The 26,750-nt window shown below is 46.7% G+C and overlaps 12 protein-coding genes across 12 annotated transcripts; 5 read left to right on the top strand and 7 right to left on the bottom strand.

Annotated features, from left to right (window-relative positions):
• Positions 1 to 36: 36 nt before the first annotated feature.
• On the top strand, positions 37 to 849 carry N7466_002850 (Meiotically up-regulated protein 14 protein; the record flags this gene model as incomplete). Its single annotated transcript, XM_057162248.1, has 1 exon — positions 37 to 849. The coding sequence occupies one exon, from the start codon at positions 37 to 39 to the stop codon at positions 847 to 849; it is 813 nt and encodes a 270-aa protein (XP_057025533.1).
• Positions 850 to 1,113: 264 nt separating this feature from the next.
• On the bottom strand, positions 1,114 to 1,779 carry N7466_002849 (fungal specific transcription factor domain-containing protein; the record flags this gene model as incomplete). The annotated part of the gene is made up of 1 exon (XM_057162247.1): positions 1,114 to 1,779. The coding sequence occupies one exon, from the start codon at positions 1,777 to 1,779 to the stop codon at positions 1,114 to 1,116; it is 666 nt and encodes a 221-aa protein (XP_057025532.1).
• Positions 1,780 to 3,642: 1,863 nt separating this feature from the next.
• On the bottom strand, positions 3,643 to 4,302 carry N7466_002848 (peroxiredoxin; the record flags this gene model as incomplete). The annotated part of the gene is made up of 2 exons (XM_057162246.1): positions 3,643 to 4,211; positions 4,296 to 4,302. The coding sequence occupies 2 exons, from the start codon at positions 4,300 to 4,302 to the stop codon at positions 3,643 to 3,645; spliced, it is 576 nt and encodes a 191-aa protein (XP_057025531.1).
• A 721-nt stretch (positions 4,303 to 5,023) lies between these two features.
• N7466_002847 (GMC family oxidoreductase) lies at positions 5,024 to 6,932 on the bottom strand (the record flags this gene model as incomplete). Its single annotated transcript, XM_057162245.1, has 2 exons — positions 5,024 to 6,625; positions 6,690 to 6,932. 2 exons carry the CDS (start codon positions 6,930 to 6,932, stop codon positions 5,024 to 5,026), a joined length of 1,845 nt encoding a protein of 614 aa, XP_057025530.1.
• Positions 6,933 to 7,673: 741 nt separating this feature from the next.
• N7466_002846 (uncharacterized protein) lies at positions 7,674 to 9,043 on the top strand (the record flags this gene model as incomplete). Its single annotated transcript, XM_057162244.1, has 5 exons — positions 7,674 to 7,838; positions 7,897 to 7,933; positions 8,011 to 8,081; positions 8,148 to 8,524; positions 8,584 to 9,043. 5 exons carry the CDS (start codon positions 7,674 to 7,676, stop codon positions 9,041 to 9,043), a joined length of 1,110 nt encoding a protein of 369 aa, XP_057025529.1.
• Positions 9,044 to 10,280: 1,237 nt separating this feature from the next.
• Positions 10,281 to 10,866, bottom strand: N7466_002845 (uncharacterized protein; the record flags this gene model as incomplete). Its single annotated transcript, XM_057162243.1, has 3 exons — positions 10,281 to 10,391; positions 10,569 to 10,630; positions 10,770 to 10,866. 3 exons carry the CDS (start codon positions 10,864 to 10,866, stop codon positions 10,281 to 10,283), a joined length of 270 nt encoding a protein of 89 aa, XP_057025528.1.
• A 2,403-nt stretch (positions 10,867 to 13,269) lies between these two features.
• On the bottom strand, positions 13,270 to 14,466 carry N7466_002844 (uncharacterized protein; the record flags this gene model as incomplete). The annotated part of the gene is made up of 1 exon (XM_057162242.1): positions 13,270 to 14,466. One exon carries the CDS (start codon positions 14,464 to 14,466, stop codon positions 13,270 to 13,272), a length of 1,197 nt encoding a protein of 398 aa, XP_057025527.1.
• A 3,209-nt stretch (positions 14,467 to 17,675) lies between these two features.
• On the bottom strand, positions 17,676 to 18,062 carry N7466_002843 (uncharacterized protein; the record flags this gene model as incomplete). The annotated part of the gene is made up of 1 exon (XM_057162241.1): positions 17,676 to 18,062. One exon carries the CDS (start codon positions 18,060 to 18,062, stop codon positions 17,676 to 17,678), a length of 387 nt encoding a protein of 128 aa, XP_057025526.1.
• A 1,135-nt stretch (positions 18,063 to 19,197) lies between these two features.
• On the top strand, positions 19,198 to 20,498 carry N7466_002842 (putative glycerol dehydrogenase (GCY1); the record flags this gene model as incomplete). Its single annotated transcript, XM_057162240.1, has 5 exons — positions 19,198 to 19,258; positions 19,318 to 19,402; positions 19,738 to 19,791; positions 19,860 to 20,146; positions 20,221 to 20,498. 5 exons carry the CDS (start codon positions 19,198 to 19,200, stop codon positions 20,496 to 20,498), a joined length of 765 nt encoding a protein of 254 aa, XP_057025525.1.
• Positions 20,499 to 21,431: 933 nt separating this feature from the next.
• On the bottom strand, positions 21,432 to 23,457 carry N7466_002841 (flavin-containing monooxygenase; the record flags this gene model as incomplete). Its single annotated transcript, XM_057162239.1, has 3 exons — positions 21,432 to 22,653; positions 22,709 to 23,117; positions 23,178 to 23,457. 3 exons carry the CDS (start codon positions 23,455 to 23,457, stop codon positions 21,432 to 21,434), a joined length of 1,911 nt encoding a protein of 636 aa, XP_057025524.1.
• A 639-nt stretch (positions 23,458 to 24,096) lies between these two features.
• Positions 24,097 to 25,361, top strand: N7466_002840 (putative NAD binding Rossmann fold oxidoreductase; the record flags this gene model as incomplete). The annotated part of the gene is made up of 4 exons (XM_057162238.1): positions 24,097 to 24,496; positions 24,561 to 24,662; positions 24,735 to 24,796; positions 24,852 to 25,361. The coding sequence occupies 4 exons, from the start codon at positions 24,097 to 24,099 to the stop codon at positions 25,359 to 25,361; spliced, it is 1,074 nt and encodes a 357-aa protein (XP_057025523.1).
• An 879-nt stretch (positions 25,362 to 26,240) lies between these two features.
• Positions 26,241 to 26,708, top strand: N7466_002839 (type II 3-dehydroquinate dehydratase; the record flags this gene model as incomplete). The annotated part of the gene is made up of 1 exon (XM_057162237.1): positions 26,241 to 26,708. One exon carries the CDS (start codon positions 26,241 to 26,243, stop codon positions 26,706 to 26,708), a length of 468 nt encoding a protein of 155 aa, XP_057025522.1.
• Between the last annotated feature and the right edge of the window lie 42 nt (positions 26,709 to 26,750).

The following is a 26,750-nucleotide window of genomic DNA, read 5'->3' as shown; positions in this document are numbered from 1 at the left end:
CGAAAAACAACGACTGAAACAACATTCACCTCTACAATGGCCTCAACCCCTGCTCCGGCTCCGAAGCTAAACGGCAAGCCTCTGCGAAGCAAAGAGTACTTTGATCAGCGCGCAGCCAGTGAGATGGAACATCATCTTAATTTCCCTCAGCGCACTCTACAAGAAACCATGGCTTGCGCTTGCCGCATAATTGCAGCCAAGCAGGAAGATGCAGGGCTCGCTGGTCAAATCAGCGCTCGCTCCACACGCGGTGATGGCTTCTACTGGACACTACGTTACGGCATGGGCTGGGACGAGGCGAAGCCGGAAGACTTTATCGAAGTGGATGGCGACCTCAACACCATTACTGGCAATGGAATGGCAAACCCGGCAACTCGATTTCATCTCTGGGTGTATGCCGGTCGCCCAGATGTCCAAAGTATAATACATACGCATTCACCTTGGGTACAAGCATTAGTCGCCGCCCGACAGCCTCTTGTGGTCGCCCAGATGGACATGACACCTTTTTACGACGATTGTGCCTTTCTGGCAGATTGGCCTGGGTTGCCCATTGCTGACCAAGAGGGTATAATTATTACGGAAGCTATCGGTACTAAGCGCTCTATTTTACTCGCTCATCACGGCATGTTGACGGTTGGCTGTACTGTCCAAGAGGCTGCATATCTTGCCGTTAATCTTGAACGCGCCGCTCGAACTCAAGTTCGGGCTAGCGTCTTTGGACCCTTGAAGCCTGTCGATGGTGATCTGGCACGCGAGGCGCGCGACTATTTGCTGCGCCCCAAAGTCGTTGAGGGAACCTTTGAATACTGGTTTCGCCAGACCCAGCCAATTGCGCCACTGCTCATTTGAGTCCAGATGTCTCGAAGAAAGCTCTGGGCTTGGGACTCGATTGATAAAAACTATATATATTTTCCAACGATGGTTTCTACATAGTGTTTATTTTTATTTTTGCTTTTTTTTATACACTTAATTAGAATATACAGCCATAGCATCCTCCTCAAGCTGATTTTTATCTCCAGATAGGTACTGTTAGCCGTCAAATCTTCTTATATCAATGTATATCAAAGCTTCAATGTTAGCTCAAAACAAGAAATCGCTACCAATATTTCAAGGCTAGCACCAGCTGCTCCACTGTATTTCGTCGATATCCCAGGTGTACATGGGGTTCTCGAAAATTTGAGACTCCATGGCTAGAGCAGCTTCATCAGACAGCATATTGTCACTGGGCAATCTATCCGCGAATAAGAGATTCTTCAAATTCTCCGTTGTGACCGCATCAGGCATAGGCGATAGACCTGGAAACGCGGACGGATCATAAGTATAGGCGACTTCTGCCAGCATAGACTGAAGACACATTTTGCATAGGTTGGCTTCACTCCATCCCCTGCCTATCTCGCTAAGTACTTCAAGGCATTGCGGTATCAGCACGAACAAGACATGAAGCACCGAGGGTGTCATCAAAGGCTGGAAGCGATATTGCCAGCACGCCTCAAGAAGAATGACCACAGCGCCGAAAAGGATATGGACCATTTGCCACGGATAGGTGATTAATTTGCACTCGAACAAGCTATTTCCGCTTTCGATGATCCTCTGACAGACATCAAAACACATTTGACGGTCTTTTGCCGTTCGCGTTGGGAGTTGAGGTGTTGGCCTGTAGATCTTCGCTTTCAAATAATTGTACATCAGATGTCTGAATAGGACTGTCTCTTTTGGGGCATCCTGAGGTGTCGTGATATACCATTCCTCGAGAGAAGAGCTGACATCTGGGATCCACATTGTGAGGCCCCTATGCATCAATTTCGGAGTATCCTCTTTCAGATGAAGAACGCGATGGACCTCAATTTCGATGCTTCGATAGTAGGTGGTACTATCTCGTTGCGAACAACCTTTGCTTGGGGTATCAATAAAAATGCGGTTATCAGGCTGGCATTCATCATTAGCGTTTAGTTCCGGCACAGAAGGAAGCCACAAACCTTGAGAGAGATACACTCTTCACGAAATGACACTGGCAATCTTAACATCGCTGAGAGCGATCTATCCATGTTGTATGTAATCCAGAATAATCTCTGACGCATTTCTCTTTCGGATGCATCAATCGGTGTAGTTGGCTGGCGGTGGAGGCCCAGATTGGATACTATGCTCACCGCATTCGTTATACACATCCACGTATCAATAATCTCGGGGTTAACATGAGCATAGTGTGCTAGAAGCAGCACTGCTTGTAAACGAATGATCTCCCGCATCTCGGTGATTTGTTGCAAATGCTGTATTGCTGAGGAGAGCATAGAAAGCGATGTTTTCCTATCTCGTGGGTAGATCCTCCAAGTCAGTGCAGCTGACGAGATAGCTAGTACCATATAAATGAGGTAAAGTTCGAAATCAGTCAGATGCAATTCGGACCGGGGTTGAGACAGATGCTGAAATACGTTATCCAACCAGTCTCTGTCAATGATAGGATAATCTTGAATCATGGTACTCGTGTAGTGTTTTATTAGGCGCATCATAGCCTTGATTGGTATATTGCGCAATCCTATTGGCGGGCGATGGGGCGGGACAAGAGAGGTAAACAGTTCATGTGGCGATTTCCGCGTAGACATTGACTGCAAGTCCGATCGTGCAGTTCGAAGAATTATCAAGGGAGGAACAGATGGCGTAAAGAATAACATTGATAGCCTGCTGGTGCTAAAAAATGAACCTGCGGCCGGCATGCCGACTGTGAATGTGGCTTCTGCAATTCTAGTGGCCAGATCATCACTAGCGTGCTCCACATTTTGAGAGGCAATTTGCAATTCTGCCTCGAGCCGGCTGACATCCTCTTCGAGCGACCTTACCAGGCTATCTTCGTTGTCAGTAGATAGACATTAATTATGGGCCTTAGATACCAGTAATCAGAATCTGACCTTCGCGAAGTGTCATTCCCAGCCCGATCATCAGAGCCATGGCAAGGTTCACCTCTGTTTAAACACGGTGTACAAGTTGGATATTTAAGATCGCACTAAGCGAGGTAAGCACATAGTATGCATGATGGCTTCTGCTGCGTCATTACCTTTGTCTTTCGTTTCCGGCATCGAGCACACGCCCGATAAGCTCGACGGGAAGGTCCTAACTTCGCTGGATGCATTGATTTGGCAACGATGCCGATATGAGTAGATTTTGTGAGGCTCAGACGTTGTTATCGACAAGAATAGATCCGCTTTGCGCAATTTCCAATGTCAACCTAATTGGTGTCAAGTGCCAGGGAACGTCGGATATAGGATGAGTCATCTCTCACGTGATAACGTAGTTTCGCCGCTTGACGCGACTGAACTCAATCGCGACTTAATCCAATTGATACTAGTAGTTCGTCTCCGACTCACCGTCCGGGGCTACAACAGAAGCACACCCTTGCAAAAACTCCGATAGATCTGAGGCCGTGTAAGGCCCTTGGCAATTGTACGATTGCGGACTCTATTTGATGTAATATAGCCCAAGAACTGTGCCTACTTAGTACTCACTGTGCATGAAGACAAGCTGGTAACAAGTATAGTGTTTAACACTAGATCAAATCACGCCTGGATGATCTCTGAGCCTCCATTTTTCGCACGATAAAAAAACCTCGGCATTTCAAAATCGCATTGGAATTGTTATGAGCTATGTAGCCTATATCTTCCCGGCGATGGGATTCTCTCGCAGCCAGTCCAAAACGAAATCCACATTCTTATGTGAAGGGAAGATCGGGTACCAATGGTGGATGACTTTGCCGTCCCGGATGGCCAGCGTTATGCGTTTTACCAATGTCATTCCGTTCCAATCAAACACAGGCAATGATAGACTCCGCACGAATTCCAAATGGGAATCACTAAGCAGTGGGTATGCGAGGTGCAACCGCTCATGTACCTCTGCCTGTTCATTGGTCGGCTGGGTGCTGAGTCCAAAGAGATTATTCACGCCTAGTCTCTTCAACTCTGGTAAATTATCCCGAAAGGAGCACGCCTGGGGTGTGCAGCCTCGAGCTCCTGGGATGTTGTTCCAAGAATCGGGGATCTCTTCGTTCGCTTGGGCGGTACGGGGATAGCAGAAGACGAGAGTCAACCCGGCTAGGGCGGATAGGTCGACATTAGATTGATTGGTACTAGCCAAAGAAACGGACGACAAGGCGGGGTGAGCGGACAGATGGTCGCAGGCGCCATCATCCTGAGGAACGGGAAGACGGGGGGGGAGTTGGAGATCTAGGATTTAATTAATCTCAGTACTTGCACTGTTCCCGCATTGTTCTAGACCACCGTTCTTCCACCTTGCTTAAAGGGACTTACTGCTCATTGTGTGGTGTGAAAATAATTGAGATGGGAGAATCAATTGGTTACTAAACGATTTATATGTGATAGCCCTACTGCTGGACTTATCAATTGCGCAGTAACTCTTTCTCTTAGCAGTGACGTGATGATTTGCGGTATCGGCCGAGTCAGTGCGGCACCTAAACGGCTGGTCCGATTGTCGACTAATCCGGGTATTACCGTTGACACATAACCGTGCGGACACATTGATGGCCAAAATATCATTGAAGCTTCACATGTTCAAATGTTGGCGCAATATATACACTTCATTTATCTATACCAATCCATCATTGCGCCTCACTGTGCTTATTGATATTGATGTCGATTCCGAAAAATACCGGGCGTATTATGAGGAATATATTTCAATGTTCTATTATCACCCAGCAATTGGCGGAATAACATCCATGGATCGTTTGTGATAATGACTCCGAAGTGGGTCTTGACTGAGACGCAAAACTCCGACTGAGCTAGCGAAATCCCGGGCCGGGATTGATGACAAAACTATGCGGGGTCAAACTTGATGCGCTCTTATCTTCACAGGATGCGGATCTGGGACCGCGACTTTACTCCATGAGGATTGAATCAATTGATATTATATAAGCATCTGCGCAGGCACATACAGCATGTCCGAATTTGGGAACATTGAAGGTTTATATTTCTATATCTATGGGCGTGGGCTATTGATGTTCAATGGCAAAAATTCCAATTCAAAGCTTTGCATCGGCAGCAATAATTGCGGCAGCCTTCTCTGCAACTGCAAAGACCGTAGTCTGAATATTTCCACGAGGGATCAAAGGGAAGATACCAGCATCCACCACCCGTAGGTTCTTAATGCCGTAAACCTTCAGCTTGGAGTCCACAACACCACCCATTTCACGAGGCATCATGGCAGTAGAGCCCGCTACGTGGTAATGGCAGATAATCCTATCACGGGTCAGTTCGCGGGCGGTCTCAAGAGTTATGTCGCGAGATGATTTCTGCAAACGCCGACCATCAGGCTTCAAGAGCGCAGCCATAGGCTCGGTCCAAGCAAGCGTCTCCAGCCAACGAACATGGCGCGCGTGAAGCTCCAGATCGAGAGGGTGTGAGAAAAAGCCAGGATCGAATTGGGGGTTTTCTTTCGCATCCGAGGAAGTGAGATGCACGTTTCCGCGAGAGAAAGGTCGGTTGAGTACGGAGACGATACTGACGAAGTTCTCTGGCTCTGTCATGCCAAAGATGCCCTTCGGGCTGGGTCCCTTTTCGGGCAGGATTTGGAATGGCGCCAAAGTATACTGTCCGCTAGGCTCAATCTCATCCTCCAACATTTTTCGCAGTAGTTGATATTGGGCTTTCAATCCCGGTGATAAGTTTTGATCTTGGAGGTTTTCGTCCAAGAGCTTTTGTAACTCGCCATCTGCTAGCTCTGGGAGAGTCATGTATGCAGATGCTAGTGGACAGAGACCGAGTGGTCCAGCTCCGGATTCTTGCCAGGCTGCCATGGCTGCACCTGCAATCTCGGGGATTCGGAGAGCCTCACCAGTCATCTGGCCTTCGGCAACTTCCCAGCTAAATGACACAAGGCCATGCTCCTGGAGGTTTTCTCCAACATTGGGGTTCTCGACAATGGGCTCGATACCGTGGGATCGAAGAAGGGCACCGTCACCAACACCAGATAGCTCGAGGATATGGGGGGTCTTGATCGCGCCAGCAGCCATAACAATCTCCCGCTTAACCGAAATAATTCGCTCGATGCCATCCTTGCCGGTAAATTGAACGCCGGTAGCCTTGGCATCCGGTGTATCATCCTTCTCTAAAATAACCTTTTGCACATAAGCTTCGGTAACGACCCTCAAGTTGGATCGCTTCGCCACTTCGGGGTTGTAGTACGTCACGCCAGCATGACTGCGGGTTCTGCTAGTGGGATTGATAGTGGCTGGATTGCAAAAAGCACCTCTGGCTACTCCCGACATTGGATCTCCGCTGATTTGGTGATTGAGGGTCTGGAATACCTTGGGCCATGCTCCAATAAACGACGGGAACGGCCCCTCTCCAAAAGAAATTTGAACTGGACCCGAGTCACCCTGAACCGACCGATCAATATAATCCAACGATAGTTGCTCCTGGATCTCAGCAGATGGTGGGGTAAAGGTTTGCGACTTCTTCAAATATGGTGATAATGACTCCCAGTTCCAACCGTCATTGCCAAGCTTCTCCCAAAGGTTGATATCAGTCTGACTGGGGTAGATGGCCATGCCAAGGTTGATAGCTGAGGAGCCACCAAGTGTGCGCCCGCGAGGCTGGGAAAGGGGTCGTCCATTGAGGTTTTCCTAGCAACAAGTCAGCGGGGTTGAATACTTGAGCCAAGTGAAATCATCAAGAAGCTATGCATACCTGGGGTGTGCTGGTAATGCACCAGTCGAACTCTGGGTCAGAATAAATTGTCGCTGCCAGACCAGGAGCTGCAATTCGCGGATCATCAACCTGGTTCTTTCCTGCTTCCAGAACGAGGACACTGCATGAGGGGTCCTCAGTCAATCGACTGGCTACCACCAAGCCCGATGTGCCGCCGCCAACAACAATATAATCATATTCTTTGCTCAAGTCAGCAAGTGACGAGGTATCAATAGACGCCATTTTTTCCAAGACTTAGATCGGAGTGGCCAGGGACAGGATAAGCGAAGGATGCGTGGGGAGACGAAGATAACAGAATCCATTTTTGAAATGCCGACGTGGCAAACAAGGCCTGGGCCAAGAAAACCGTTTGTCAACTTATCCCCGATTGACAGTTCACGCCCGAAGCCTAACTTGAAATAGAAGGACAATTCCTAGGAATGCAAATCCTGCAAGTGAACGGGTCCCCGATAGAATGTTGATTGGCCATTGACGGCAATTCGGCCCATCAATTCAAATTGGAGTGTAACTAGCGTTGGAAGAATGACCAGTATGGTAAAACAAGGTGAAGATCGGTGGATAGGAAAGTACGTTTAAGGGGTTGAAGAGCCTATCACAATGACTTGTAGTGAACAATAAGAAGAAAACCCGAGAAAACTTTGGTTCGGGCGGAGGACTCCCGGTCTCCCGGTCGGGAACGAAAGGCAAATCCAGCACATCCAGTCTGATACAGATCCACAATTTAAAGCTAGCGCCTTCATGTACATGTTGCCGAGTAAACTCCGTAATGCCCACTAATTTCACACGTGGAAGGAATTAGTTTGCAAAGGGTGGCGTACGCTTATTTTTTTTTTCAGGAAACGAAAATGCTGACCACTGGTCATTTGTTGAACTGCCAAAGTTTGCGACAGCGATTCTATTTCCCTACTCGGTACTGGTAGGAGAGGAGAGGATAAGAGCCCTGGCGGGAGTTGTGCTTCAAACATGACTATCACATACCCGTTAACCACGCCGCTTAGCCGGAATCCGGTTATTGCGGTCACGGTGTTGGGCGGTCTAGCTACCATCACCACCGTGTTACGATTTTGGGCGCTCAAGCTGAGACGAGTCAGTCCAGGACTGCCCGAGTTTTTTATTTTGGCAGCACTGGTGAGTTTCACTTGAAAACTTCCAAGAGAAAAAGTATGACGGAGCTAATAATAAACAGCTCATTGTGTATGCCGATATAGCCCTCGAGTATATTTGTATGTTTCAATGTTGGAGATACTCAGCTCTCGATTCCATCATGGAGAAAAAACATGAACGACTTACGCACGAATAGTGACCATTATCGGTGGAGCGGGCCGAAATTCAGCCACTATAGATCCATCATCTGTGATATTTACCTTGAAGGTGAGATGCCCAGCTAGACCCAGCTCTTTGGCTTGAATTTATTCATACTGATGAATATATCTACAGACCATCCTACCTCTTGAAGCTTTGTACGGAATTGTGCTCGCCCTAATCAAGACTTCGATTATGACCTTTTATCTGCGCATCTTTGGCACCAAGCGCAGCTTCCGGATCCAAGTCGCTATCACAATGACTATCGTGTGGTGCTGGTCAGCCAGTGTAATTCTGGAAACCTTCCTACTGTGTCGGCCGTTGAAGTATAACTGGGACACCTCAATTGCTGGCGTCTGCGGTGATCGAAATGCGACATATGTCATTGCAGGCGTCATGAATTTGGTGACGGATTTGATGGTTATGGCTCTTCCGATGCCTCATATTTGGAAACTGCACCTTGGAACTGCAAAGAAGGTCGCTTTGTGCGGTGTCTTTTCCATGGGTCTACTGTGCGTATACATACCTTCTACCCTTTCCGCTTCTCATCGCTAAACAAATACCATTACAGTGTCTCTATCATCAGTATCGTCCGTCTGGTATCCTTAATGGCCATCGATTTCAGCGATATTACGAGGTCCGTTCAAATGGGCGTCATGTGGACGGTCATCGAGCCCGAGCTTGCCATCATTTGCGCAAACATGCCTCTTTTGAAGACAATCGTGGCTCGCGTCGCTCCCGGTCTCTTCTCAACCGGCAAAACAGGATATGGCGTCTCTGACCCACAAACCTTTGAACGCCTTCAAGATTCACAGAGGAACAATATTTACCCGATGAATCGGTTTGACCATGAGGTTGTTCATACCCACATATCGACCACAAACGGAAGTGAATCGCAAAGAAATTTAGCGGGCAATAAAACGAATGCCTATGTCACATCTCATGAAACTGGAGAGTCCCACTCAAATTTGAGTGTCACTCCCCCAGGAACCATTAATGTGCTACATGACTTCAGCGTCCAGCACGTATAATGCAATGGTCCATTTACAAAAATTAATTTCAAGACTTTCATGTCTACTGTTGTATCGATATGCCCTTACTTATTTATAATTGATCCGACTAGAGCAGATCTCCACCTCGGTCACCGTTTTTTCTATCAAGCACAGTTGTCAATTAGTAAGACAATCATATTGCCAATTTCAAATACTCTGGAGATATTGATTGATGGGATTTATGCGGTAAATTATCTTAGGCGTGCAGAATTTTCAGATTTATAATAGTGGAGCCTACATAGGCTGTTTAGGGGAAGGGATGGAAACTCTCCTCATGAACAAAACCAACCGAAAAATGAAAAACAGAACGCTACTAGTATTTGTGGCTTAAGTGCTGTCGTTAGTGTCGGGTGGCTGAAAAACGGCCTTGAGCCGCGTTGAGCGTCGTGCGGCCGGTGAGAAAAGTGCCACAGCACAATGGTTCGCCATGGGTTTAGCCAAGATTTAGACTCAATTAACCTATAATTTCAAAACAGATCAACTATACGTCAACCACCAGTAAATTGCCGGTGTATTCAACGTTTCAATTTTCTGCCGTCTGCAGCGTGTGTTTACGTATTTTCATTAAACCACCTTAAGAATAGGAAATTGTATGACCTGCCTTCAACAGAGCGTATCTGGGAACATTTCACGTAAACTAGCATCATTGGTCTAGTGGTAGAATTCGTCGTTGCCATCGACGAGGCCCGTGTTCGATTCACGGATGATGCAAGACTTTTCTTTTTGCTTTTCTTTTTGTTCTCTGTCCAAAATCGGGCCCGATAAGCGGTCCGGCCCGTTGACACTAGTGTCGAGGGACTCTGCCCTACAAGTTAAAGGCACTACACTCAACTGGCTTTAGCAGGCACGCTCTTATGTTTGAAGGGGTGTCAGGGTCAGGGTCAGGGCTTTCCATTCTGGTATTTGTGCTTATAACTCCTACAATGAAGTTTCTAATAGTAATTTATTTACGTTGGCATGCGAAGGTAGTAATCGAATCATAGCATTCAAAAACTGAACAAAAGTACTAAAAACATAAGGTTACTCCCGCATTCGCGCACGGGAATGGAAAAACCCAGTAGGAGAAACCCAATTCCAGAGAATACCTAGAACTTACAAGGACAGCAGCCTTGGAAGTTTGGTCTTCAAAAACAATACAATCAAAAATGGCGAGACTGGGAGTAAATCATTCCAAAAATGGCACACATATGGAAAATGATTTCCTCTACCATCTAGCCTAGTTCTCGGTTCGTCTCGGAACTTCAAGTGCATTTAGGAGTGCTTCCGGCACACCAATCGGCGGTGGAGCAACACTTGAAGGAGGAGATCCTACTTGCCCAATTGCTACCTTTGCAAATGTCATTGAAATCAGTAACGGTAGTAGAGAGTGCAGCAGTGTGATCATTGGAGCAATTGTAATCCCTAGTTGTTGTTCAAACTTATTAGTTCGAATGTTCATTATGAGAGAGCCTTGCTAGAAAGTCCTGAGAGTTAAATGGACAGAACAAACTCACTCCCAAAATACACACATGCCACCTGAGATCGTAGCACTCGTGATTTTATCATTGAAGGCGCTCGAGAGATTGACTAGTGAATTTTTTAAAGTTAGCTTATCGATTTCCTCGAGTGGTTGTAGGTTTCAGAAAGAGAAGAGAGGGAGGGTTGTTATCGGAAGGGTATATCTTACTGCAAACGCCATCAGCTGGAGTTACCGGTTCGCAATTACCTGGAGTGATGCAGTAGTCCACGGTAGCCAGCGATGCAACCATTGTTGACTGAATCAGAATGTAGAAGATGGCAACAATGGGGGCGTGGAGTTTCATCTTTGTGAAAAGATAGAAGTATGTGCCTCAAGAGCTATGCTGGTTAGGCTCGATCGAAAGCTGCTGGAAAGATGAATGTAGAAAGAAGGGCGAAGAGAATGCTTGATGGTATTTGAACTTCTTTAGAGCAGGATATCACTTCTTTTTATACTTATCTTGGAGACTTGGGCATTATGGAGTAACTTCATCAAATTTTCATCTCACAAAATCTTACCTTGTAGGTATCCTAGGCCCCCTATGCTTCGCCAAGATGCTTGTAAGCTCGCTAAATGCTAAGCACCAGTCCAATAGTATCATGTCGCAAAATTCTGCCCAGATACCCCAGGGCCCTATATTTCGCCAAGAAGCTTGGAAACTCGCTAAATGCTAAGCACTAATGATACTAGACCAATCCAATCATTGAATGCACAGATTACTTTCTGCGAGAGTGCATGCGGGGCTGCCAATGCAGACTTCAACGCTGACGTCTCTATTTTGAGAACATTGATATTAATATCAATATTACTCCACGCCCCCATATACTTCTACCATGCCTCCTTAGCTAGCAAGCAGCGGCAAGCCACTTTAAACTCAGGCAACCCATAGTCGACCATTGATTCCTTCGAGGGACTCCCAAGGCACATGCAGTGAGACAAGTGACAGTGGCTGCTCCTGCGGGTCACATGATGGTTCGCCAGTGTCGATTCTGTCAAACATTTGAAGAGGATTTCGGCGCTAGGGATGACCAGTCAAGTAATTTAGCACTGTTTATCCATAATAGTAGTATTCTGGTCTTCAATTTACTAAATTGGGTGTTCTAAATACATCGTGGGCGTAAATAGTAAGCCTCTCGTCACTCGTGCATGACAACCTATCTGGCACTTGGGTTATTCAAAATGTTTAGTTGGAAGCTGAAGATCAACATTTCCATGTGGATCTAGCACTCAAGTGCTTGAAAGACCCTGATCCGTATAGATTAAGGATAATGACCCGTGGACCCCTTGAAGTGGAGACAGCATCGATGAATAAAGTCTATCGGCTTCCTTTGAAGGTTTAGCGCAGGGCAAGCCTTACGGAAACTGAAATATTTACTTGAACACCTGCCATTAGAGTTTCAAGGCTGAAAGAAATGCACCCCAGACCTGCTCTGGCATGCATATTTAGTAAGACTTAGTAGTTCACATCCATGCACATGTGGACGTGGGCTGCACATGTACAAGTTATACTTAAAATGGTAACTTATATGGAATAGAACCCTGAAGTTGTATGAGATAATGAAAAGATAAATTCCAATATATTCAAGATACATAGTATGAATAGAAGTCAACTACTAAAAAAAAGAATATGCAAGCCAGGAACAAGAGGGGTATCACTCCCGAAGTCATTCCTTCAATGTTTGCTGGCTGACGTGAGCCGATGTCCAGAAATGCCCCAACCCGCGAGGGGTATCGCCAAGACCGACAAATCAATGCTTGCTGAGCTTGACTTGCGAATTAATTCGCCAAGCTTAACCACATGCTGAGATTGCCAAGACAAAGCTCGATCAGAATATGTGAGTTGTCAATGGATGACCACAGTTAGCCAGATAATTTTGGTCAGCTGGTGAATTGTAAACATTTGAAGCCGCAAACTTCACACAGGCTTGCTGATTACAGTAGCGCTAGCCTTATAGTCAACTGTCAGCCTTGGCCCTTGAGGTTACATCCATGATTCTGGAATATTTGTGGAATGAGCAACGGAACATTTGAAAATTAGAACATCTAACATTTGAATTCGAGATTTCTGTAGATTCAGCTTCAAACGGCCAGTGATTACAGCCGTATTTCTTCTTAGTGCTACATGTACCTTTCGCCGCTTTTGGATATATGCATAGCCCATAACCAATCAGATTATAATTATTTCTTTAGAGTCCAGGCTCAGCTCAGACTTCGTGCATGTGAGCAAATCAGGGCGCTCAGATCAGGCTCAAGCCTCAGTGTGTGAATCAGACTGCTCAGGTGAGTATCACGTGATACACAGTGGGCAGACCAGTTCGCTTATGTAATGCTCGCTGATCGGATCATGGCGCTCAGGGTCGTGCTCAATTTTCCTCAGTGAGCAAAAAGCGGCAAAGGGTGAGAGCACTAATGCGGAAGAGGAAAGTCAGGAAAGAAGAGTGGAATTCCAGTACATCGGTGTCCGATCTCAAACCCAACATGAGTCACACATGTTCATACTATACTCCAGATGAGCAGGATGCAGTTATCAAACTCTCTTTCATGCAAATGTGTCACAATCACAAGGATTTAACGTAGGGAAGACTCTATGCAAAAGACCCTATAGGAACAAACTATTTGGAAGAAAATATCTTTCTACATACATCAGTGTGTAGGGAAGACACCCTACTAAAGCCAAGTTAATTCATTCCCGAATCAACAAATCACGCTAGGAGGACTTCCTCCACTGACCACAGTTTCCATTACTAGCCTCAAAATCGTAAGATGTCGCTGCGTTCGACAGGTAAATAAGGCCATAGGTAGAAGAAGATGAACAGGTGTCTGTCGTGATCAGGTAGCAGTAGTAATACGCGCCAATGTTTCGACCGAAAGTACCCATGCAATTAGATTGCTCTTGGCAGCTTATACAGCAATCTTCAGCGGTGTCGACACTATGCACACTGGAGCCGTAGCCAGACACTGTACCCCAAGACAGGGAATAAACGTATTCTCCTGCTAAGCCGCCAAAATCCGAGGAAAGAGGAGAGCCAGCGATGTTGTTGGTAGCACATGCAGCGTAGGCAGAGGTGGTGGTGACGGCAGTTGTCACGGTGACAATAGAGGTCACGGTATCCGTTACAGCAGGTGCCGTGGAAATTTCGGTAATGGTGGAGGTAGCGCTGTAGCTAAGTGTGGTAGAGACATCCTCTGGAACAACAACCGAGCTTGTCGTGATGGTACTGGTCTCTACCACGGTAGTGGAAGGAACGGCAGCAGTTGCGGTGGCAGGAGACTCGGTCACAGTAGAAGTTGTTGTAGTTCTGATGATAATCTTCTCGTGGCAGATAACCTCCTGGGGATATTGGTAATCATCCACTGTAGGAGAACAGTCATTTTCCAGAGAAGGCTCGAATGATCGCGCCACAAGAGCAGTAGTAGTAGTCAGAGTATCTGCAATAGGAGTAAAGGTCGCAGAGGCGGCAATAGTTGCAGTGATAGTGGCACTAATCGACACAGTTGAGTAGGCAGTTGATGTAATATCAGCAGGAGTCACAGTCGAAGTCACAGTATCAAACTCAGTCGAGGTTGTTGAGAATACATCTGTGACGGTGCTTGCGGTGGAAGTAACAGTAGTGGTCTCGTAATCTGTCACTGTCAATGTTGACTCTGATGGAGTGATAGTGACGGTCTCCTGAGTCCTGGAGAAGACCACAACTGGAGATGGGTCATGTATGCGCCGGGTGATAGTCGTTGTTGGCACAGAAGCAACGGATGTCAACCCAATCGAAGTATGGCAGACCGCGGTGTGGATATGAGCCTGGCTGCTGATGGGCGAGCTGGGATGATAAGACAAGGAAGTAGACGCGTCAACAGGGCATAGCAAAGCCAAGGCTAGGAAGTAAATCCATGATCGGGGGCCTTTCATGGTGAATCAATCAATGGAAAATGAGTCCAAGAAACAGTATAAAGGGTGACCCAAAGGCTAAGAGGATGCCGACCGTCGTAAGAAATCAGGGTCTTTATGAATTCCCCAAATCACGTTTTGCACTCCGCACAGCTACCCCTGAATCGATCGACTAATGATAGCATGGCGTCGTCGTTTATTTCGTCCTTTCTTTTCTTCTCCGTTAGCTGTGGCTGACTCGGCTGGGTTTGCTCTTTTTTTGCCAGATGTGGGTCCCTGAAAGCTACAAGGCCTTTGAGTAAAGGCTGATAGCTTCAACGAAAACGTCGGCTGCAAATCTGCGAGAGTGTAGATTAGTCCACAATAGTGGTTATTGGAAGCCGTATAAGCTACTTAAGGTGCACGAGAGACCAAAAATCATAGCAGTGATCGATAGGCAGTATCCGTTGAGTGGCGAGAGAAGAAAAAGTCTAGAGCTGTGGTGGATACTTGAAAGTTATCCACACTACCGACTAGTCCCAGTGAGGCAACAAACAGAACCACCGAAACTTGATTCTTGATCGAAAATGGTCAAAATAAGACTAATATCTACGGAGAACTCCGTAATCTTGGCAAGACGTTATGGATTTACAAGATCATAAATCAATACAATAAAACAAACATTTGGACGGATTCAATGAGTCCATACTAATTAATACAACCAGCAATCGTGATCCGTGATATTCCCAGTCCGGCCTAGCTTCCCCAAAACATGAATCATGGATCATGTGATCTCAGATCTGTTTTGTTTGTAAATTGTAAATCAAATCGATGATGTTTTTCTTGACTTCCTTGAATTCCTTGTTATTGTTGCAATCAGACCCCCACGTGTGCAGCTGAATGACAAGAACTCGGGTAATACCCGAATGACCATGAGGTAGCGCTTCAAGAAACAGGCGCCAAGAAATTGAATCCATCGCAAAACACAAAATGATCGTTGTGGAACCACATCCTGCTCAGAACGTGCCTCGGGGTATCATGCCGTTACGGTACTTTTTTCTGTCACTTTATGTAATCATCGGAGAGCTATGTGCAACTGCTGAGTTTATTCATGACTTGAATACCCAAGAAGGCTCCTATCCTGGCCCCTGGAGGCTGGGTGAGGGACATTGCTGCGGGTACTTTTCTTGTTGGTCCGACCCCGCTGAAACGAGTACGGATAGTCTGGGAGCATTTATTGAAATAAGTAGATGGCTATCGTTTGTGCGGCATTTATCTGGGATCCATGAATCATCGATGCGATAAAGGCCCGGTATTCACTTCAGGTGACAACGATGAAACCGAATTGAACGAAGACAATCTCGAGAGTCGTGAAAACACAACTTGTGATGAAGAGCAGGAGATAGGACTAGACTTACCTTAAATTCAACCGGTGCTTATTGGTCGCATGTGGAAGATCTGTGCAGGGATAAGGCTCACAATTTCTTGAATCTACTTCAAACTCACGTTGAGATTTCCAGCAGAAGGAGCAACGAGAGTTTCCAGTGTCCAATATGTATGCGGCCAAACCAAGTAGCAACAATCAGCTAGATACTGGGTTTGTCTACAGACCTTCTGGGTTTTGTTTTGAGTCTCCATCCATACCAGGGATCATGGATTCATGCAGCAAGAAGAAAAAACCGAAAAAGACGCTCCAACATTGAACCTTTACTTACCACGCGACATCGCATATGATGTCGGATCTTGACATTTGACTACGCAACCCAGATCCATGAAATATAACACTGCATCAATTCATTCGGTGTGCAACTATGCCATGAACTCGGATCTCGGCATCTCCGCTAATCATAAGGGTTCCCCTAATGCCAAGATCCTTTTTTTGATCTTTGTGCCACCATTTGACAATACTTTATCCAGCAATATCTATCCACCCTTGTTGTCGGGGGTTTCTAATACTGCACTGGACCTCTAGTATTCGCCGTGCCTTCATGACAAGAAGTTACGTAGTACTCTGATTTTGGAATTATCTTGAACAAAAACCACAACGTGAAACAGGTTGGAGAGATTGGAGCTTGCTCTTCCGAGTGTACTAGAAGTGGGTGGAACTGCCTTAACTCCGAGTCCGTAGCTGAGTGGGGCCACGATGTGTTTTTTTAAGACTAGTAGATAGTGACACCGATATCTTCTATATGATCGACCTCATTCCCCACATCGAAGTAGTCAGTTTGTTGTCATAAGTTTTCAAACATTGGATAAACCATTACTTCTCAAAAGATCATATCTGAAAATTTCCAAAGCTACTGTGTACCAACAGAATGCGTTTCACTGTGATGGTTTCTGTCTTCTTCGTGGCCCTTGCGGTTGCGGCCCCCGCTGTTGAGGACACCAACATTACAGATGGTTTCTTGTGTGATGTCTGTCTCGCTGTGAGTTCAGTTCAATTGATTTCTCCCCTATGGGTGGCAGACATAAGTGCTCCCAATTTTTTTACTTGTGATACATTAAAGTGGGCCTGTATGCCCTTCCAAGACTATATGTAGGATATATACTGACTAATCTCGAGGCCTGCAGAAAAAGTGACGCATGCAAACAGGTGAGTCGTTGAACTACATTTCCCCTATCTCGAGGTCACAGTTATTTTATGTGGTCAATCAGACACCACTACCCCTGGATGTACTTGTATGGAAGGTTGATATCTTTCTAGCTTTGCCAAGAGCAATCATTTTGCAAAAATTGAATAAGGATTTAGTCTATGGGGTAGGGCTTTCTAGTTTTATTTCGTTTCTATTGATTTTGAACATCTGCAACAGTCATTGCTTGATTCCCGAGGGAATTCATTGGACAATCATCTTGCAGAATGAAGATCTGCAGAATGGAGAAATTAAAATATTGGAAGGGATGAGATGACTTCATATTTTGTTCCCACGGTGTTTCTTTGGCCTGAGAAGTGGATTGCTCTTGAGACTAGAAGAGCGCTCATAAGCAGCCAAAGATAAGCAATGACAAACATTTATCTTATCCTTGATAAACATTTTCCAATGTACGAAAACTTGTAAACGAACGCAGGGGAAAAATAAATTTGGCAGATACTTGTGATTGTTCAAAGATACATGCCCAGGTGGCAGGCATTTGCACTAACACTGAAACAGATGCACGCGTAGTTTCAACATCTAATCGACCCGTACGACAAGCCTGTGGCTGCCAAAATACCACCCCGCAAGATACAGAATCATAGCATATCACTGAATCATCTAGCAAGAACCCGCGTTCGGGTCATCGATATAGTGGAAGTCACCATGGTCCTGCTCACTTCCATGGGAGCAGGCATTGATCTCAATCGTCATCGCAGCAATGCAATCAGATGCAGCCAGTGTCTGAGAGCTCCCGTCATTGTTCTTCACAGCCCAATTGATACGATTTCCCGAAAAAGTGCTGCAGGCGGCTTTCTCTTCGCCTGAAGTGAATGTTCCCGCGAACCCATTGCAAACGCTATCCATTGCGTTGAAAATGTCGTCGTGGGAGGCTACCTGGCTGAATGTCTCACCACCGGAGTAGCAGCCATTCGCATTGGCTGTGTTAGCCATGAAGAGGGCAGAGACGCCAATGGCCGTCAGAATGGCAGTGAAAGATGGAGGCATATTAGCGGGAAGAATAGTCTAGCAAAAATTGCTGGAAATATCAGTTCAAAGAGAGGTCAGTTTTGGAAAAATCTATTCTTTTAGACATCCAATTGTGACACGTGGGAGCGCACTTACACGATTTGGACCTGTTTCAAGCTTTCTCTTTGGATTTGGATGATGCTTTTTTATTCCTCGTGAATAAGAGCAATCTAGTCTTTTATACCTACAAATGATGAGTTCGTCGAAGTAACATAAATGAAGATTTCATACTCTTGCAGATCTCTCTGCCTCATCGGCTCTTTCTCCCGCAAACCCACGTGAAGTATGCGTGTCTATCCGGCATGAGGAATTGAGAGGCATTGATTTGTAGGAAAAAGCCACCTCAGTGTAGGTATAAGCGGACATTCCAATGGAATGCAACATGAATATCGAGTTTCGAGTCAGATTGATGCATTCTGTATCATGCTGGGGCCATTTATGTGAGGAATGTAGTAAAGAGCGATAAACAGATATCTACATTGCCTAGGCAATCCAATTTTCGGCCCTCAGGTGTCAGTCTGTTGACCCAAGCTTCAGCCCCTGCCAGCAAAGGGTTTTGGTCATATGAGTAAGGTACGTTCAGACCTTGAATTATTTTTCAATTTTCAAAGATAACCAGCACTAGCAGCCAAGACTCCAAAAGATTGCGGCTCCGCAATGACATAATCCAACCCCGCCTTTTGACGATCTTCAATATTACCGTTTTTGGAAGGACGCGCCGCGCTCTGCTTCAAACTGGTGGCAAACTGCAAACTTTTGGACTAGGAAATAATTCGCCGACTTCTTAACTCTGTACGATGAGTATTTTGTAACGAGAAAATTGGAAGCTGGCCAATATGTTGCGGGTTCCACTTTGTGCATACCCACGCGTTATTCCTCTGAGTGGGAGGGTAGATCGGACTTCACCCGATCTTGTGCAGGGCAACTTACTGAAAGCTGGGCGATGTTTCTTGGTTGAAACGAGCTCTGGCGACTTCCCCGACGATAAAAAGAGCTCCATTGCCGTACATCTTTGTTTTTTATCCTGCGTGGTTTACCCCTGAGCTGCTATATAAAGCCTCAGGCCCACACACACCTTGCGTTACAACCCCATTTATCCACATCCACACTCAACATGGTTCCTGCGACTCACTTTAAGCTCAACACTGGTGCCCAGATCCCTGCCGTGGGACTTGGTACGATACATCCGGTGACCTCTAGGTGTTTGGGCAAAATTTGCTAATTTGAAATACAGGCACTTGGAGATCTGAGCCTGGTCAAGTGCGGCAAGCCGTGTCATTTGCCCTCGAGAACGGATATACTCACATTGACGCCGCATTGTAAGATCTATGTCTCTCCTTTGAAGCGTATCCTCTTGGCTAATAAATAAATCGCAGAATCTATGGTGGGTTCTCGCGATAGACAAAACAAATAGGATTGTGGAGTCTAATACGATTTCTAGGAAATGAGCACGAAGTCGGCCAGGGCATCAAGGATAGCGGTGTCCCTCGCGAAAACATTTTTATCACGAGCAAATTGTGGTACACCCACCAGAACAATGTCGCCGAAGGTCTCCAGAAGACTCTTGATGCCTTAGGCACGGACTACCTCGATCTCTACCTAAATTGGCCCTCTTCCCTTTCTGATCATGCGGACACAACACGGCTGTTAATAGCTCGGCTAACACAAGCAACTCCAGCTCATTCACTGGCCAGTCCGACTTGTCCCGGTAAGTCATTCTACTGTCTCTATTAACTAAAGTTCCACAACTAACAATCACGCACAGAATGAGTCGAGCGCCCTTTTACCAGCCAACCCCGATGGCACACGATCTATCGACCGATCCTGGGACCAGAACGAGACCTGGCGCCAGATGGAGGAGGTATACAAAGCTGGCAAAGTGAAGGCGATTGGCGTAGCCAATTGGTCAATCTCCTATCTCGAGGCACTCGAGAAGAAGTGGACTGTGGTCCCTGCCGTCAACCAAGTCGAGCTACATCCTTTCCTTCCTCAGCACGCATTGAAGGAGTGGTGCGATAAGCGTGGTATTCTTCTCGAGGCGTATTCACCACTCGGCTCTGAAGGTAAGCTCCTCCTTGATGTGGTGTATGGAGATTCTGCAAGTTAGCGCTTACTTACTGACTTGACATGGCTGCAGGCGCTCCGCTCTTGTCCGATCCTGCAATCCAGGAGATTGCTAAGAAGAACGATGTTTCGGCTGCCACGATCCTTGTTAGCTACCATGTCAACCGGGGTGTTGTTGTACTGCCCAAGTCTATTAAAGAAAGTCGGATCGTGAGCAATAGCCAAGTCATCGCTTTGTCCAGTGCGGATATGGATGCGTTGAATGGATTGGCTGCGCAAGGAAAGGCGAAGCGTATCAATACGCCTCTGTTTGTGTGGGATCTCGGGTTTGATGATTGGTATAAGCAGTGATGATTCTAGATTTGGATCTAGACTTATACAGCTTTTGATAGAAAATTTCAATATTTATAGACTTAAATACCGCTGAGACTAAGTAAGATAATCAATCTGTCTATTGTTCAAACAGTCACGAGTAAGCTATATAGTACTTATTTTCTACAAGTAGGAGACGCGACATCTATCCCGTCCCGCCCTCTACTACGCGGGAACCTGTGTTTTTTTGCAGCGCCTGATTGGCTGAGAGGCCCAAAGTGGGTCCAAACAGTCTTTGTCTCTGGATGGAGTCTTGGGGAAGGTCAGGTGATTCCAATGATGCGACCAGTTGACCATCTTCCTTAAACGTGTCATGGAACCTACTACCGATGTCATGTTATGTTTTACTTCGCGTGCTTCAATGTTTACTCTCGAGATCTTGAAGCTGGAAAACATATCCAAGGGGCCCTAAGTTATGACCCGGAGACTATTTAATATCAACAGCTGAATGAGCTGAAGTGGCAGGGCGGCAAGGATACTTCCCCAACGAAACAAAAAGAAGACGATCAAGGGGGGGGGAAAAAAAGAAAAAGAAAACATACAACAGTCAGGATTCGCATGTGGTCACCCACCATACTACTAACTGACCGGCGTGTGGCTTAAGTACGGCTGAGCGGACGGGAAGCCCTGTTCTCCACACCCTATGGTCGTATGTACTAGCAGAGCATTGAGAGTTGTTTATATAGTGCAAAGCAAGCAGTCGCAAGTGCTGTCAGATACTAGTTTTTACATCCTACATCGTCAGTTCAGATTCAAATGTTTGTAGCGTAGCAAGTGTTCACCTAATTTGAATACATCCATGGATGTATTTAATTGTCGGCCATCTCTGTCTGTGCAGATGTCTCTTTCCAATATTGGAATTTTCATAGTCTTTGAAACGCGGAATCTTTCAATAAATTTCGTCTATACCGTCTAAAATTTATAAGGAGCTGGAGAAATTCCCTCCTTTAGAGCCTTCAGTCGCAAAGCCAGTAGTTTGGAGGCATACCGGGTCATTGGAAGGAAGCCAACCATGATCCACATATTAGGCACTCCAGTCTCCTTATAGGCCGTCTTATACTCGCCCTCCTCATCAATGCCCCAAACAGGCCCACACTGGCTAGCAATCTTTTCACCAAGTGTAGCTCGAATGGAGTCAATGGTGTTTGAGAACCCAGTCGCAAAGACAACAAGATCAAACTCCTTCTCACGGCCACCATTCAAGACCACCTTATCTTCAGTGAATTTCTCAATAAAGCCCGGCTCCACCTTGATGTTCCCATTGATAATCTCACCACAGGCACCGGCATCAAAGTAAAATCCACCGTTCCGCGTCTGTCCCAGTGTAGAGTTACCCGTATCACGCTGACCACGCCAAGTCCGCAGACCCCGAGCATTGAGAGCTTCAAGCAAAGGCCTATCAAGACCCTCGAGAACCTTGGCCATGCGCTTTGCAAGTTCCTCGCCGGGCCCAACTGGCGTCGAGAACATGAGACGGTCCTGCACCGTCGTATCGGGGAGGTTGCCGTTCTCATCTGGCGCATAGCCTCCAAGCATACGCGGGACCGAGTGGGTTAAAGACATGACGTACGTGGGCGAGCGCTGGAGGAGGGTGACATCGATGCCTAGACGAGCGCATTCGTATGCCGTGTCAAAGCCCGAGGACGAGGTGCCGACGACACAGACCTTCTTGCCAACGAAGTCACGGGCGCTAGAGTGGGCGCTAGAGTGGCGGATTACGCCGCGGAAGTCGGACATGCCGGGGACGTTCGGGGTGGAGGGCAGACCGCATAGCGATGTGGCCATGATGAGCTGCTTGGGGTGTAGTGTGCGGGTCTCTTTACCCTCCTTGTTGATTATGACAGTCCATCTACCCTCGGCGTCTTGCTCGGCCTTGACAACCTCTGATTTGGTCCAGACGTTGAGCTCCAGAGCGGAGGCGTACCACTTGATGTATAGGCCTTGTTTCTGTGCAGGGGTGTATGTGGGCCAGTGCTGGGGATATTTGAAGTATGGGAGGGCATCGGGCCAGTGCGGGAAGTGGAGTGAAAGGTATTCGTAGCGCTTCTTCCAGATATCGCCGATTTCCTCGTTCTTTTCGATGATCAGGTTGTCCATGCCGAGAACTTTCAGGCGGGCTGCCATGGCGAGACCACTAGTAGAAATTTATTAGTATCATATCCTAGAATCCAGTTGCATGTTTTTCTTACTTTTGGCCACCACCAATAATCAGTACCTCGGGGTTGGCAGTGTTGATAGCTTCGGATCTTTGACTCTCCCAGCTAGTTATACCAGTCATGTGTCCATCTGGTGCGGACTGCTCGGGGAATTGTTTGAGACTCTCGGCAACAGTATGCATGGTGTAAATTTTCCAGCCATCTTGGGCGAGGACTGCATTGATGACGGCTGAAGCAAGGACAATCTCAGTCTCAAATGATACAACAAATTGCAGCTGAGAGAAGTCGGGGTAGGGGCGAGACACCGAAGGCGCAGGCTCAAGGAAGTTGAAATTTCTAGCCTTTGTTTGCGGTAAAAGGTCGGTAGCGGCTTTCAAGATGGCTTCTTTGAAGTTAAATGTGCGGAAGTCCCAAGTAAACGAGAGTTTGTCACGCCACACGCCTATTAATCCGCGGTCAGCTCAAGTCGGGGTTTCGAAATTCTTTTTGGGAAGGGTCTCACCAGAGTTAAGGAACAGATCAGCGAAAGCTTGCGCATCTCCTGTTGATGTCGCTGTAGAGATACGAGCTACGATACCCTCGGCCTCCTTCTGAGCGTCGCAATCTGTGGGAATCTGAACGCCTAGGGTATCGGTAGTGGGGAGACTGTGGTTGTATTTGAAGTCGTACATGAAGTCATCGGCGACTGGCTTTTGAACATGGTTATGGTTGAACACCGCGCTCTTCGACTTGGTAGAGACGGGATCAGAAGTGGTGAATTCTTTGACAATTGAAGGTGCCATTGTCTCTTATGGACGCCAAGGTACTGGAAAGTTGGCTGTGAAATTTCCAGAGTCTGATAATGCGAAAATATGAATGGATTTAGAGCTGGTATTATACCCCATACCCCGCGTGACACTTCAAATGTTTACATCTGATCTTGACTCGTGTTTACTGATCTGATTCAGCCAAAGAGGTACTCATTGCTCAATACTTAGTGCGGGGGGGAAAGTGGAGACTTCGATGCGCCAACCCCCATTTGGCAACTTTGGCAACTCTCTCCGTTAACTCTCCATTTTCAGTAACTCAGATTCTCTATGCACATCGGCGATGGCCCCGAGCATCGGCTTCAACACCATACGCACCGAATTGGACACTGGTAGGTTTCACCATGCGGGGAAATTGGGCTGACCGACAGAATATGTCTGCTTTAAAACAAAGGCCGTAGCTTATATCCATCGATGTATACATCCAAACACACATATATAAAGCCCGCATTGCACACGGTCCAATTTGGAAACACATAAATTTCTACCGCTTCACTGACCATCCATATTCCACTCCCATATCCTCTCTCCCCTCCCTTGTGCCCACATTTACATTGCATATACCGCGTGAATAAAAATACATACACCTTGTTACCTCACCACAGACGTTGCACAATGTCTCTTGGTGACCGCCGCGTCAAGTTTGCGCTTTTCGGCCTCGGCCGTCTGGGTGTTCTTCGAGCCCGTATTCTCGCCTTCCAGCAGCCTCGCATTGAACTCGTCGCCGTCTGTGATACAAAGCCAGGCACTGACAAATGGGCGGCAGAGAATCTGCCCCCTACTGTCAAGTATTATTCAGACCCTCAAGAATGTCTGAAGAACAGCGGTGCTGAGGCTGTCCTCATCTGCACCGCGACTGCTACACACGCCCCTCTGATCTTGCAGGCCCTTGATCTAAACTTGCACGTCATGTGCGAAAAGCCCGTCTCGGTCGATATCGCTACTACCAAAGAAGTCGTGGAGAAGTCTGCTTCTAGGCCCGATCTCAAGTTCCTTGTTCCTTTCACTCGCAGATGTAAGTAGCGCTTGAGACACGTACTTTGGAAGCTTTGGAGAATTCAGAGACTGACTAGCACCAGATGACAAGTCTTACCGCCAGGCTAGGGCTCTGATCGACAATGGAACGCTGGGTGAGATTCACGCTGTCGAGACGACTGGTATTGATCAAGCAGATCCGAACGGTAGGATCATGATTGCCCGCAAATTTGACCTTTCTATATGAACTAATAAACTAACCATTGATGTTTCCATAGCCTTCTTTGTCGCCTTTTCTGAGCAATCTGGTGGCATCTTCCTCGATTTCGGCATTCATACCGTCAGTACCGTAATGATTCTCTCTCACAATGACCAATCTACTAACACCGCCCTAGGTCGACGCTGGACGATACCTGCTGGATGTCAAGTCGGGCCTCTCCAACCCCAATAAACAAGTCAACAGGGTCATCGCCTTCGGACAGCAGGCTGTCTACGGGGATTTGGCCAAGTTCGGTGACGCCGACAACGCATGGGGCCTGGTTGAATACGCCAATGGCAAGATTTTCAAGACTTACCTTGGCCGCACGCTCACCAGCGGCTTCGAGGATACGACTCGGTTGTGCGGTACCAAGGGACATTCAATCATCAGCGCCAACTCGAACGTTGAGATCCGCGATAATCTCGGTATTCGTACACAGTCTGTACCCGATGCGTTTACTCTTTTCGATGCGACGTTCTTGACAGATCTTGCTGAGTTCGCTGATGCGGTGCTTGATGATAAGCCCTTGACTTGTCAGCCGGAGGATGCCTTTGAGGCGGGCAAGATCTGTGCCGCTTTGCAGTATTCGTTCCGCAAGGGCGTGCCTGTATACTTTGATGATAATGGTCTACCTATCATGGATTGAGTTGTGGAATTATTGCGTATAATTACAAGATAGAAAGGAAATGGACATAGACTTCATCTCAGTTGGCTTTTTTTTTCTTCTTCGATTTTCAAATCCAAACATTTGAAATTTAAAAGACAACTCGGTGCGAGGTTGCATCATAATTAAGTCATTTATGAAGCAGTTTCAATATCTGCAAGGACATGAAAATATTGATTATATAAGAAAAAGGCTCCAAAACCCCTCCATCGGTCAAGCTCTATCCGGTTCTCCGCAGGGGGCCGCAATAACTTTATCCGACCCCACTTATTCGACCCTCGACTGTCTAAAACATTCAAATGTTCGCTTAAGCTTCGATTTATTCTTTATGAGCATATTTTTTTCAATAGTCCGAGTCTATATCCCCAAACTTTTTACTCCTTAGCCACAACCCTAAAAAAAAAAAAAAAAAAAAGGAAAAAAAAACAGATGCCCGCGAAACCCCCATATATTTGTACCCGCAAACATAGCTGCTGCATATAAATCTTCCAGAACCACAATGGCAAGCTACGTGCATACTAGTCCCCACAATACCCCAATTCCCCAAAGACCCAATTTCCAATACAAACGAAACAACTGACAAACAGAATGGAAAGATTACCAGCCCATACGAAAAGCGCCTCGAAAAGCCACCCGACCCAAAAACCCCCACACGGCAAAGCGCTCAGCCGAACCGAGGGGCAATGCGGAGAGAAAGTTCAGAGCGAATCACAGCATCATTATACAAATTGCAAGCCCATTGAATTTCAATCCCAATTTCAATCCCAATTCTAATTAACACTCATCAATCTCCCTCCCTCCCCAAAACAAAACTCCAATCCATACACAAACACCCCCTTAACTCATCCACCACCCTTCAAAATGGGCAAGTCCATCCTCCTCATCAACGGCCCCAACCTCAACCTCCTGGGTACCCGCGAACCCCACATCTACGGCTCAACCACCCTCCCCGACGTCGAGAACAACGCAAAGGCCCAGGCCACCAGCCTAGGCGCATCCCTCGAGGCCTTCCAGAGCAACCACGAGGGCGCCATTGTCGACCGCATCCAGGCCGCCCGCGGCAAGGTTGACGGTATCATTATTAACCCGGGCGCGTACACGCACACTTCCGTGGCGATCCGGGATGCGCTCCTTGGTGTTGCTATCCCCTTTATCGAGCTCCATGTGAGCAATGTGCATGCGCGCGAGGCGTTCAGACATCACTCTTACTTCAGTGATAAGGCTTCCGCTATTATTGTTGGAATGGGTGTTTACGGTTATAAGGTTGCTGTTGAGCACGTGGTGGTTAACTTCAAGGAGTTGGAGAAGGACACCAAGGCTGCTCTCTAAGCGATTTGATTCTTTTTTTTTGGGAGGGAAAAGGAAAACAAA

The sequence above is a fragment of the Penicillium verhagenii genome (assembly GCF_028828195.1).
Source record: "Penicillium verhagenii strain IBT 33310 chromosome Unknown utg000003l_segment0_segment0, whole genome shotgun sequence".
Lineage (NCBI taxonomy): Eukaryota > Fungi > Ascomycota > Eurotiomycetes > Eurotiales > Aspergillaceae > Penicillium > Penicillium verhagenii.
The sequence above is the reverse complement of the archived record's forward strand: the minus strand, read 5'-3'. Positions and strand labels throughout refer to the sequence as shown.